This window comes from Ipomoea nil, unplaced genomic scaffold (assembly GCF_001879475.1).
Source record: "Ipomoea nil cultivar Tokyo-kokei standard unplaced genomic scaffold, Asagao_1.1 scaffold2480, whole genome shotgun sequence".
In the NCBI taxonomy this organism is placed as follows: domain Eukaryota; kingdom Viridiplantae; phylum Streptophyta; class Magnoliopsida; order Solanales; family Convolvulaceae; genus Ipomoea; species Ipomoea nil.
The window spans coordinates 4,457,409-4,471,591 of record NW_017618908.1 but is presented as its reverse complement, the minus strand read 5'-3'; the positions used below and the strand labels follow the sequence as shown (position 1 = coordinate 4,471,591).

At 34.2% G+C, this 14,183-nt stretch overlaps 1 protein-coding gene across 1 annotated transcript; it reads left to right on the top strand.

The window, feature by feature from the left end:
* The first annotated feature begins 6,464 nt into the window (after positions 1–6,464).
* LOC109152676 lies at positions 6,465–7,523 on the top strand. Its single transcript, XM_019300325.1, has 2 exons — positions 6,465–7,179; positions 7,493–7,523. The coding sequence occupies exon 1, from the start codon at positions 6,695–6,697 to the stop codon at positions 7,175–7,177; it is 483 nt and encodes a 160-aa protein (XP_019155870.1). The 5' UTR covers positions 6,465–6,694; the 3' UTR covers positions 7,178–7,179; positions 7,493–7,523.
* The last annotated feature ends 6,660 nt before the right edge of the window (positions 7,524–14,183 follow it).

The window sequence follows — 14,183 nt, the reverse complement described above, 5'->3', positions numbered from 1 at the left end:
TCCATGCATGCATATGTAGTATGTAGTTTCTATTATTACATCATTTTTCAAAATGTGTTAAAATCTTTCATTCCCTTGTAATGGAATTGAAGTTGTATGTTGAATGGAAGGTTATTGTAACTTTGCACGTTAATATTGGTGTTGGTAACAGCTGATAATGGCTGGTTTAACTAAGTTTTGCTGATTTGATTGGTTTTACTTTATGTCTTTATAGGTCATTTTATATTCAATCAATTAAAAGTAAACAATTAATTTTCTAAACATTTTTTACAGTCAGCTAATACTATCTAGGGGTGAGCATCGGTCGGTTATCGGTTAATAACCGAAATAATCGAAAATTCCACACCCTTCGCATAACCAACCGAAATAACCGACACACATCTCATAACCGAACCGACCGAAAACCGAAAATTTCGGTCGGTTATGATCGGTTATTTTTAACCAAGCTTAATTACCTAACGGGCTGAAATTTCGTTAAAAATTTAGTTTAAACTAAAAAATTTAACTACTAAAAATAAATTACTAGTTAAAACAATCCATCACATGAAAATTTCAAAATCAAATGTCTAAAGTTGCAATGTCAAGTTGTCCACACTCCAAAGTCCAAACACAATATTAAAACTTAAAAGTACAAATTAGAAGATAACATTACAACCCCAAGTCTGAAAATGATCTCAATGCCAAAATAAAAGTACATTAAGTAATGCTCCAATTCTTCCAAATAGCTCACTGCCTCATTGCCAAGTTGCCAACTACCAAGTCCCTTTTCATTGTGCTAAGTTTCAGACTTCCATAGACCACTTCTCACTGCCAAAGTGCATAATTTCAAACATTAATAACTAATAAAATGTAGTAAAATCTAAACAAAGCAAAATTTAAAACACAAATAAAATTATATTTTACCTATTTCTTCAATTAATTTGGACTTCTCAATTCTTATGAGTCGATCACAGCATCCAAACTAATCTTTGTCAAATCTAAAAACACATATCAAATTACAATACGGTTAAATCATAACACATAGCATATTACGATTTATGAAATATGAACTATAAAAGAAATACAAATATAAAGTAAAACATACCGAGGTCAAGATTTTTTTTTAATTTTTTTTAAATTTGTTGTCGCCGGAAATATGGTTGGAAATATCGCCGGAATTTTTTGACCGGTTATTCCAGGTGAAAAACTTACTATTGGGTTTATTTGACTCAAAATAACAAGTTGAAGGGCCTAATTGCACATTTTCAAAATTGAAGGGTCTAATTGTTCTTTTGCCTATAGTTTAGGGGTCTATTTGACCCTTTTCCCTTCTTTTTTTTTAACAATTCAAATGGTGTTTGAAATATTGCAACATTTGCAAGCTTTTTAAACAATTATTATTATTATTATTATTATTATTATTATTATTATTATTATTATTATTATTATTATTTATTATTATTATTTTTTTTTTTTTTTTATTATTATTATTATTATTATTATTATTATTTATTATTATTATTATTATTATTATTATTATTATTATTATTATTATTATTATTATTATTATTATTATTATTATTATTATTATTATTATTATTATTATTATTATTATTATTATTATTATTATTATTATATTATTATTATTATTATTATTATTATTATTATTATTATTATTATTATTATTATTATTATTATTATTATTATTATTATTATTATTATTATTATTATTATTATTATTATTATTATTATTATTATTATTATTATTATTATTATTATTATTATATTATTATTATTATTATTATTATTATTATTATTATTATTATTATTATTATTATTATTATTATTATTATTATTATTATTATTATTATTATTATTATTATTATTATTATTATTATTATTATTATTATTATTATTATTATTATTATTATTATTATTATTATTATTATTATTATTATTATTGGGCGAGGTAAAGGAAAATAAGTATAAGAGAGAAAATGTTGAATATGTTGGAGGGATATGAGTTTTTTTTTTTTTTTTTTTTTTTGTGGCTTATATGAAAAAAAAGAAGAAGAAAAAAAAAGAGCTTTGTTGATGCACGTTTTGTATACCAAGCACGTAAATATATGGTAACATGATTTTTTTTTTTTCCCACTTTTCTTCTATCTCTTTCCTAATTAGCACAAAAAATCTGAAAAAAAAAAAAAAAAAAAACCGAGCATGTTACACACTTATTTATGAACAGAAGTCTAAGTAATAAGCACCTATACTATAACAGTTATAGGTGGTCCAATGATGTTAACAATGGTGGAAAGATTTGTATTAAGGCGACCTAGAATGACATTGAAAATGACATGCAATGTTGCTTTGGTCACATGGCTGCTAAATGGAGATCAAATCAGGCTTAAAATAATTGTAGACTAATTTTTTTAAGAATAAAAGTTTCTTTGAATTCGTTTTTTAGTATAGTTGTAATTGTAAATGATTTTTTTAAAAAATAAAAAATAAAAATTGGGTGATTTAGCATTTTTACTTTCAAAAGTGTTTCACAGAGTGAGCCTTTTCATGTATTTTAGAGTAGGGTGCGTTTGGAAACCGTGAAAATGACTTCTGAAAAATGTTTTCCGGGTTTCCAGTGTTTGGTAAGAGGGAGGAAAATGAGGTTAATGAAAAATGATACATTAGTCAACGGAAAATATGTATGTTTTGAGGTAAAATGACTTTCCCTTTTTTTGGGAGAGTCATTTTCCAAGTGATGCATATGTAAAATTTTTCGCGCCTAATTTTTTACGGGCTTTTGCATGTCGGCTCACCAAGCCCGTGAGTTAGGGTTCATGCAATCATATATATATATATATATATATATATATATATATATATATATATATATATATATATATATATAAACGGATTTTATCAAAAGTATCAAATAATTAAAATTTTGAAATATTCAATTCTTTTCATTTTCGTGCTCATTTTCTGGCAAATGAACCAAGCATACAAAGACAGTTTTCTGTTTGTAGCCAAACATGAGAAAGGAAAATATTTTCTGAAAAATGAGTCATTTTCCAGAAAATATTTTTTAGAAATCATTTTCCTGCTTTCCATACGGAGCCTGTAAAATAATTGTTGAAGTAACGAGTTATACATGAGGTTGGGAGTTCCAATCATATGTATGCAACAGTTCTTATGGGAGTATAACTCTCTAGAGGGGCTCGGTTGAGCCTAATCATAATGGTATGAAAAAGAAAACGATTAAGCTTCGTCGAGATAATTTAAGTTGTCACTTAATTAATATTTAATATTGTTTTTAGTTGCTGAGTGAGGGAACTTAAAATCACTTGGACAACTCATAATTTACCTTTTTTATGGGTCTTGAGGCGAGTTCATGAGTCCAGGCCACTCGAGTTCTACCTCCTTTATGAGTCTTGGTTCATGGAGGCTCAAGATATATTTTGACAAAGCCGAGATACATGGATTATACAAAAAAAAAAAAAAATAATAATAATAATAATAACAATAAAGATTGATAAGTGTACGACATTGGCTAGCCTTCATTCTTAGCCACACATGCAATGAGTCCTCTCACTACTTTGCTTCGAGCGCACTTTCCATACATGAGTGAACCGTTTTGATTGCACCTACTTAGCTTATTTTATTCCTTTCTTTTGGTCAGTGTGAGTATAATTTTAGTCTCTTTAATATTGTGTTTTCTTTTGTTTTTCTTTTTCAAAATTGTTGTTCTCAAGTTTAAACTGCTTAGATTTATTATTTTGCCTATTAAACTTTTGTCACTTTTTAGTGCTAATGGAAAACTAAAATTAGTACATTTTCAATAAGATGATGGCTAAAATTGACATATATATTTTCAATATACGAGAGACTAAATATGATAAAATGGCCAAGGAGCATGAAGTGACTCTTCTAAATGAGAAGTCATGGGTATGAGCCTCAGTGGAAGCTGTATTGACTCATTGTAAATACTCAACGGATGAAATTGAAATTAATTAACTGAATTAAGTTTATAAAGATTAAATATTAATTATTAGATTTAAATTTTTTTTAATATTTGAATAAATAAAGAGGAAAATTAAGTTTATAAAAACCAAGAATCACGAAGAAATGAGGAAGCACGCTGGACACGACAGGTCAAATGATGCTGACAAAATAGGATGGTCGATCCAAAACCTCGACGAACTAGTCAATTTCGTGTTCCATTCCTTTATTTCTTAGCCTTCGCCTCCAATGTTATTATATAAGCTTGTGAAATAAATCAAACTATAAAGTTTTTTGTGCGATATGTATGATTCAGAGAGTGTTAGCAATTAACTTTTAGATACGAGAATCATGTTTCACTTACTTAGATATTTCTTTTTGAGTTCACCGACCTGCATTCTTATCATAAGTACATGGTACCTAGTAAATATAGACTAGTTCAAATTTCGTTTAAAATATGTCCACAACTAAAGTTTTTTTTTTAATTGTGAATAATATTATATGCATATTAATTTTTTATGACCGCGGAATCTTGATGAGGAAAATTTAGTATTGATTGATTTTTTCCATCAGACTTTTTCCTCCAAAAAGATTTGCTCTTTCTATACTTGTTATATAGTATTAGTCAAATATCACATAATCCCAATTAAATAAATAAGTAATGAGAGGGAAAAAAAAAGAGTAGTAAACGTTATAAGGAGATAAAGATAATAGAAACAATCACTACATCAAAGGCAAAAGAAATGTAAATTAATTAAATAAAAAATAATTTATAAGTGTATAAAAAAAGTAAGTAAAATGTATGATTTCTTATTGTCAATGGCTTTAACAATAAATTTTTTTTAAAAAAGTAAAATCATTAAAATGTGTAAAAGTATACAATAAAATAAACACATTATACAAGCTATCATGAGTCATGAAAATTAATTTTTAAAATATTCAATATTCTTTATAAGGTAGTATATGTTTTATATTTTCTCAAACATTTTCAGCTCAAATAATCTAAGCTCCTATTACCCAGGTTCGAACCTATAAACACTCATTTGGAATGATAACGGGATATCATCACACTATATAGTAGTTGATCATGACAATTAATTATTTGATACATTTTTTTTTTAACCTTCATTATTCATTTTAATATAATTTTTAGATTAGGTGTGCCCCCCACCCCACATGCCTTTCAAATCTTATCTTAATGTATTTATGCCATAGCCCATAGTGTATTATTAAAGGTCCCTATCTTATTTAATGATCATTTTTTAATTGTCTATTAATGGGTCCACTTGGGGCAAAATGATATTTTTGAAGATTCAGTAAACATTTACCAGGTCTTTCATCTTTGTTTTATATAGTTCGTTAAACATTATTTAATTTGTGTGCCCAACTTGCCTCCTTTATTATTTATTAGTATAAAAGAAGTCTTTAAATAAGAAAAACTTATTAATTAATTGAGTAACGTAACATTCTCCCCTTAAATTTTATGTCTTAATATTCACATCCCGATGCTAAACACTATATGATTTCTTTTTCATTTAATTACTGACAGTCTGTTTGGTTCGTGAAAAATAATTGAGAACAAATTGGATTTAAAGTTCATAGAAGAAAATTATTTGGAATAATGATTTTATTGTTTTCTTAGTTGGGAATAAGTTGTTGAGAATAATTAGTATAAAAACTCAAATACTTCTACCTAATAAAGATATGTGAGAATAATATAGGAATTCATGTTATATATGTTTTTCTAAAAGGTGTGGAAAATAAAATATCAAAGAAAAGTAATGTATTCATTTTCCTCAAATTTGAGAAATTGATTTTTCATTAGAAAAAAATTCTCCATTAACCAAATAAGATAAAAATATGTCTTTCCTCAAGTTTGAAAAAAATAACTATTTTAGGAAAATATTTTACTGATAAACCAATTCTTGAGTAACTAATAAATATAAAAACTTGTTATTATTTTTAGTATGTAAGCAGTAAGATGACTCAACATAAGTGCAATAATCGTCCCGAAAGGGTTAGTCAAGTAGGTGGAACATGATTCTCAAATTTAAAAATCACAAATTTAATTTTTGTCAACACCTTCTTGTTTAAATATATAGTATAGAATCTTCCTAGTGCATTTTATTAGATGTTTGTAAACTAGTACATTTATATAAACATGGTTTTTATCCCATATATACCTTCGTAGTTGCTGCCGCCGCTTGGTAACCAGAAGATTCCAATATAATTATGACTCTCTGTATAAGATGTCTATTGACCTTATTGATATGATTTGAGTCGAGCAGCTATATATGAACAAATTAAGTTAATTTATTGTCTCATAGCGCACTTTAAGTAAGGGCTACATATTTCCTCGTAAATATTATAAGAAAAAACATAAGTGAAATTATTAAATTAAAACTTAAGAAAGAATATAATGATTAAATATAATTAATCATAACTTGGAGTTGGGACAATTGTTATAAAGTAATGAATTTAGGACCGGCAATGATGACCTGTCTTCTTGTTCTTTATTGGCCTCTTCTCTAATGGCCATTCCAGATACTTAGCTTTTTCCCCTTATAAAAACAACAATTTTCCGCAGAAGAAGAAGAATTCATCCTCACCACTTCTTCAACCTCAAAACAACATAAGAAAAAACATGTTTTCGTTTGTTCACTTTTGTTCAATCAATTAGTTAATTCTGCAAGTGTCGGAAACAGAATCTCCGGCCGCCATGAAAGGCAAAGGAAGGTACCGGAAGAGACTCATGGGCATCGTGGCCTTGCCCTTCACGGCTCTTTGCAAGGCGAGGGATTTCTACGTGAGAAGCATGACGGATTGCAGCGGGCGGGTCGGCGTCGGGAACGTCGCCGGAATGGGGCCGATGCACGGCGGCCGTTTGCCGAAGAATTTCAGCGTCGGATCGCTCCGGTCCAATGAAAGCGATGATTTCAGGGAGCTGGTTCGGGCGTCGTCTTCATCTAACGGCGTTACAAGTATTGACCTCGACTTGTTGGCGCGGGAACGGATGAAGCGGGCCGGGTCGGATCCCGGCGGCATGCCCAGAAGTTGCAGCGTTGGGATGGGTAAGATTGATGAAGATGCTCCTTTTGTTAATGGAGAAGACAATGATTTTGGTAATATTGGTGGGAAGGGAGAGGTTAATTTTGGAAGAAATAGAAGCTATGATGTAACAAAAAGCAATGCAAAATTATAGAAATGGGAAAATTACACTTTTAGTCCTTAATAAGTTATTGAGTAATTGTATAATTCGTTCATAAGTGTTGATTATGTTCACTTTTCGTCCCTAAGTTATTATAGGTATTGCATTTTTCATCATTTTGTGCACACTTTTCGTCTATTAGTTATACTAAAATTGCATATTTCGTCCCTAATGTTTTATTAGCAAAGAGATGAAAAATGCAACGTCAATTATAACTTATGGACGAAAAGTGAGTATGACCAGCATTTAGGGACAAAATCTATAATTATTCATAACTTAAAGACGAAAAGTGTAATTTTTCTTATAGAAATTTATATATTCAAATTAAAATTTTGATTTACGGGATTGTCTATAGTCGCTATTCGAACGTACACTCTGGTTGATATCGGGGAGTTATCAAACATTCAAATCAATCATCTAATTAACTTAAATTAGTTGTGATTGCCGTCTATATACTCAAAACATTATCTTAAATTAGTTGTGATTGCCGTTTATATACTCAAAACTTACATCACAATAATCTAGTACGGAATAGTTGATAAGCAAATTGTTAATATAAATATCTACTTCTACTCTACTAATAAGAGCCAAAGAGAGTTAGGCATATAATGGGTAGAAAATGACGGCCAAATTTTTTAATCAAATAAATGGCTTAGATTGATCATATTTTAATTTTTTCTTGAAATTTTCTAATTTATCATTAATTATATGATTATCTGTTAACTTTTTCGTTAAATAGTATCTTCTCTGTTAATTTCTGTTAGTTCACCGTTAACTTACTCATTGATTTCAATAAGAAAGGTCTTAGGTTCGAACTCATCCCAATCAAAGTTGAGATAATTAGCACTCTATTTACTCTTATTAAATTAAATAATAATTTAGTAGCTACAACAAAAAATAATACATATGCATTTCTTTAATTTAGAATTATGTGTCTACAATGTCTTTATTCAAAAAAAATATATTCATTATCAATAAATTAAATAAGAGAAATAATTTAATTAGTTATATTGTATTTATTTTTCTCTAATATAAAAATTCTTTACATTCAAATTCATCAATTGATTATATTCGTTACATTGTCCCTACAATGTCTTTATTAAAAAAACATTCATTATCAATAAATTAATTAAGAGAAATAACTATTTTCAAAAAAAAAATTAAGAGAAATAACTAGGACTATGTGGTCTATTGGTACCCGGGTTGGACTTATTTTTGGAAAGTTGTGAGTTCGAGCCTCAGTGGAGGTGTTATTAGCTTTTTGTGTTTCAGTAGGTTGAGAAAGTATATTAGCTTTTTGTGTTTCAGTAGGTTGAGAAAGTATATGAACAGATACTACATTGTAATAGAGCTAGTAGCATTCAAAAAAAAATTAAAAGAAATAATTTTATTAGTTATATTGTCTTTATATTTCTCTAATGTAAAATTTCTTTACATTTAAATTCATCAATTGATTATATTTACTACATTGTCTATTATATTTTTTTGTGCACTATTTTTTAATTAAATATTAAAATTATAATACAAAATAATGCTATATATTTATTTGCCAAGTATTTTATTAATACCATGAAAAAATTAAAATAAATATAATTAATAAAGCCAATCATATTAACTACTTGAGAGATTTGTTGACAAAGAGAGTATTCAAATAACACAACAAATTGAAGTGAGAACTACCTCGCAATGTCCTTGTTTGACAATCAGCAGTTAACGGTTAGCGTTTGCGGATTATATTAGCGAATTTGACTAGCGAATTATATCAACGGTTGGTAAAAGATATTTGAGAAAATTAGCTATTTAGATTAACATGTAAAATGACCTAAGGTGTATATATATATATATATATATATATATATATATATATATATATATATATAATAATAATAATAATAATAATAATAATAATAATAGTTTTTAATAAATAAAAAAAATATTTTGTTTGAATGCTACTAACTTTATTATATTGTGGTATCTGTTCAAATATATTTTTTTGACCGATCGCAATATTAAATTTGATGTGATAAGGCAGGTTATGGCGTCTGTGTGGAGACCATTGATGGGGATACAAGTAGCTGAGGTGCAACCGAATTTATACCTATTCACGTTTTATCATGAAACGGATATGGCTTATGTGTTGGAGAATGGTCCTTGGGCGTTTGAGAATGCCACCCTGATTTGTCAGCCATTGCGACCTGGCGAGCATCCCACTCAGGTAACATTGAACACGTTGGATTATTGGATACAGGTACACGACTTGCCGGTCGGATACCGGACGGATAAAGTTTTGGAGAAAGTGGGGGATTATCTAGGGCTTTTTGTCTGTTTGGATGAAAGAAACTTTGTGAGGCCGTGGACTAAATTCTACAGAGTTAAGGTCACGGTTGAGGTAACGGCACCATTAAAAAGACGAATGAAGATGATTTTACGTGATAATACTTGGACATGGGTGAATTTTCGCTACGAGCGTTTGCATATGTTCTGCTATTTTTGTGGAAAGTTAGGGCATACGGACAAGTTTTGTCTTGATGCTCGGGTGTCTGGTCTTAAATCTGAATTGTATCCATTCAATGCAAGTTTGAAGGCGGGTGGTAATTTACCGGCAAAGGCGGTGGGGGAAAATTGGTTGCAAAAAGGGGAGCAGAGGCATCGTGAGTTAGGGCTTGGTGGTGGGGAAGGGGGGGCTGTTCAGCTTCCATCTATGCATGGGAACCGTACGGGTGGTGGGGGTCCTTTAGCGTTGGAGAAGGGCCAACATGGTGCGTTGAGGGTGGGGGGGGGGGGGGGGCTATGGGTTCTTGGGGTGGGCAGCACTCGGTGGTTTACAGGGGTGGTGTAGGGGGGAAGGGGAAGAGGGTGTTCGGGTAGATCCAAAAAGAAGGAGGGGTGTGGAGAGGGAGGTGGCAGGTGATGTGGTGGTGGAGGAGGGGGTGATGTTGGTTGACTCTGTTACGACTGTTTTGGCGGGACCTGTGGATCAGGTCCGCCCTTCCCAATGAGTATTCTGAGTTGGAACTGCCGTGGCTTGGGCAATCCAAGGACAGTTCGAGAGATTGTGGACTTAGTGTCCAAAAGGAAGCCGGATTTTGTGTTCTTGATGGAGACGATGGTGGATAGGAGTCATGTGGAGAGGCTCCGTGTGAAGATTGGGTTTGAGGGAGGTTTTGGTGTGGATAGTCAGAGACAGAAGGGGGGTATGGGGTTTCTATGGGCGAAGAATAATAGTGCTCGGTTGCTCAAATATTCACAAAATCATATTGACATTGTGGTGTCTTTTCCTAATCGTCATCATTGGAGGCTCACTTGTTATTATGGTTTTGCTCAGAGTACGAGGAGAAAGGAGTCGTGGGATTTCCTACGATCGCTTAAGGATGTATCTGTTCTTCCTTGGGTGGTAATAGGGGATTTTAACGATATGCTTTTTCAATCTGAGAATAGGGGTAGACGACCACATCCTGCTGGTTTGTTAGAGGGTTTTGGGGAGGCGCTTGGGGATTGTGGTTTGACGACTATTCCCATGATCGGATATCCTTACACCTGGGAAAGGGGTAAGGGGACGCCGGATTGGGTAGAGGAGCGTCTGGATAGGGCGGTGGGGGATGCAGCCTGGTTGGAGTTTCATGATAGAGCTAGGCTTTATAATATTCAGACCCTAATGTCGGATCATACGGCCCTCTTTCTGGATATTTATGGCTCAGTTTCAACACGGAGACCGCGTAGTTTTCGATTTGAAAATGCGTGGTTGGAAGATGAGGGTTGCAGGGGGGTGGTGGAGGATCAGTGGTTGGGCTCGCAGGGTATGGGGTTGCAAGAGAGGTTATGGGCCTGTGGTCAGGGTTTGAAGAAATGGGGAGGGGATCATTTTCATAAATTTGGTTCCAGTATCGATTCTATAAGACGGGATATGAATGCTTTGAGAGGGTGTATGGACCCAGTTTCCTTGGGGCAGTTCAGACAGTTGGATAGTCAGCTAAGTTCCATTCTGTCGCAGGAGGAGACTTTCTGGAAACAGAGGGCCAAACAGCACTGGCTGCAGGGTGCTGATCGTAATACAAAGTTCTTTCATCAGTATGCCACGCACAGGAAAAGGAAGAATTTTGTTATGAAGCTTAAAGATGAGAATGGGACCTGGAAGGAGGGGGCTGGTCTTGTCTCGCTGGTCACGGATTACTACTCACAGATTTTTCAGTCCAGTGGTGGGGATGGTGTGTTTCACGTGGATACCCTCACGCCACGCGTCACACGTGCGCAGAATGATGATATGCTTCGTCCTTTTGAGCCTAAGGAGGTAAAGCACGCCTTGTTTTCCATGGGGAGGGATAAATCGCCAGGACCTGCTGGCATGAACCCAGGCTTCTACCAGGCGTTTTGGGATCTTGTGGGTAAGGATGTTACTGATTTTGTGCTTAATTGTTTATCTCAATCTTCCTTCCCTTTAGAATTGAATGATGAAAATATTGTTTTGATCCCAAAGAAGGCAGCCCCTGAATTGGTTGCGGATTTCAGGCCTATTGCTTTATGTAATGTGGTATATAAGGTAATGGCCAAGATGATTGCGAATCGTATGAAACCACTGCTTGATAATATTATTTCGGAGTCACAGAGCGCCTTTCTGCCAGGCAGGCTTATCTCAGACAATATTCTTATTGCGTCTGAGGTTGGACACTATTTACGAAGGAAACAGTTAGGGTGGGTTGGGTGGGCAGCTCTCAAATTGGATATGGCTACGGCCTATGACAGGATGGAGTGGTCTTTTGTGGAACGTATGTTGTTGGGACTGGGTTTTGATGAGAAATGGGTTGGACTAATTATGCTCTGTATACGGACAGTCAGGTACAGGGTGCTGGTGAATGGGAAGCCGAGTCAGGAAATAATCCCGTCTAGGGGTTTGAGGCAGGGGGATCCACTCTCTCCGTATCTTTTTATTATATGTGCAGAAGGCTTGTCTCTGTTGTTGCAGGATGCTCAGGCAAAAGGACGAATACATGGCTGTAGGGTGGCTCATGGGGCTCCACTAATTTCGCATCTCTTCTTTGCAGATGATAGCCTGCTCTTCTTTAAGGCAAACATGCAGGAAACTTTGGAGGTGAAGCGTTGTTTAGAGGTTTATGAACATTTTTCAGGCCAATCTGTTAATTTTCATAAATCCAATATTTCTTTTAGCCGCAATACCAGCTTGGGGGACAGGAATGCCATTGCTATGGGGTTAGGTGTTGAGCAAGCTGAGGATTTTGGGAAGTATCTGGGTCTACCTTCAGTTATTGGTAGAAACAGGAGAGTAATTTTTTCATATATTGAGCAAAAACTGAAGCAAAGGTTTGGTTCCTGGAATAAGAGGCTGCTATCGATGGCAGGTAAAGAGGTGTTATTGAAAAGTGTTACGCAGGCGATGCCCACTTACACAATGAGTATCTACCTGTTGCCTACGACTTTATGTGACTCACTGGAAAGATTGATGAATAGATACTGGTGGGGGAAAAGCAATGTGGTAGATGGCATTCACTGGATGGCCTGGGACAAGATGTGTGTTCCTAAAAAGCATAGTGGCATGGGTTTTAAGAGACTGCATGATTTTAATTTGGCCCTTTTGGGGAAGCAAGGATGGAGAATGTTGACATGCCCAGGATCCCTAGTGGTCAGGATATTTAAAGCAAGGTATTTCCCTAATACTACTTTTTTTGAGGCCACACTTGGGGGTAATCCAAGTTATGTTTGGAGGAGTATAATGGCCAGCCAAGATCTTGTTCGAAGTGGTTGCAGGCGAAGGATTGGTAATGGAAGAATGACTAAAGTTTGGGATCACCCCTGGTTGCCCGACCCCCATGATCTGTTTGTCCACTCAGACCAGATCGCCCAACATTCTGATTTAATGGTGACAGATTTGATAAATTCTGACCAAGGAATTTGGAATCAGGATTTAATATCACAAATATTTATTCCTAGAGATGCTGAATTAATTCTACGAACTCCGGTGTGTGTGGAGTTTAATGATGATTGGTTATGGATGGGTGATATTAGAGGTGCATATTCGGTTAAAAAAGGTTATAGGCGGCTTGGGGAAATTAATACTCCATGTGATGCAGTTTGGAATAATATTTGGAAATTACAGGTTCCCCCTAAATGGAGAATTTTCCTATAGAGAGCTATCTCAAATGCTTTGCCAACTATTACTAACCTGGTTAGGAGAAGTGTAGAGATCCCAAATGTTTGCCCTGCTTGTGGGGTGTTTGAAGATGATGTTATGCACATTTTATGCAATTGTGTTTATGCTAAACGTGTGTGGAATATTTCACAACTCCAAATCCCTAACTTTGGTCGTCATGGTTTCATGCAGTGGGTGGAGCTTTGGTTGGGAAACTCAGTAACATCTGTAGGTTTTCTAAAAGATCAGATTTGTGGAATACTCTACGAGATATGGAGAACCCGAAACAAGGCGGTTTGGGATCTCGTTTTGCCATCTCCTATTCTGCGCCGCGTTTCAACGTACCTGGGCTACTTGGACTGCTCACGGCAAGCCGGCCGAAATGATGTCACCACACCCCGCCATGCAGCAACATACGAACACCCCTGCTGCCGCGCCGTTACCGCACGATGCGGTCCTTTGCAGCATGGATGCCGGTTTCTACGGATCGCAACATGCCCCAACGTTTGGTTTCTATGTGCGTAACCCGGGAGGAGCTTTTGTAGCAGCAGTAAATGGCCCCCTCTCTTGCCCGTATGATCCCCTATTAGCCGAGGCTATGGCGATATGTGAGGCTCTATCATGGCTACAGGATCACAATTTTCAGAACATTGTTATTTTGACGGACTGTGCGGTACTCGTTGACAGTTTTCGGGACGTCAGTTCTTATCGATCGTATCTTGGCATTATTTTAGATTCCTGTCTACGTTTGTTTAATTCTTTCGCTACTTGTTCCATTCAGTTTGTACGTAGAGGCACTAACTTGGTTGCTCATGCTTTAGCAAAACATGTAGGAGCGGTTCATACACGTTCTGTCTG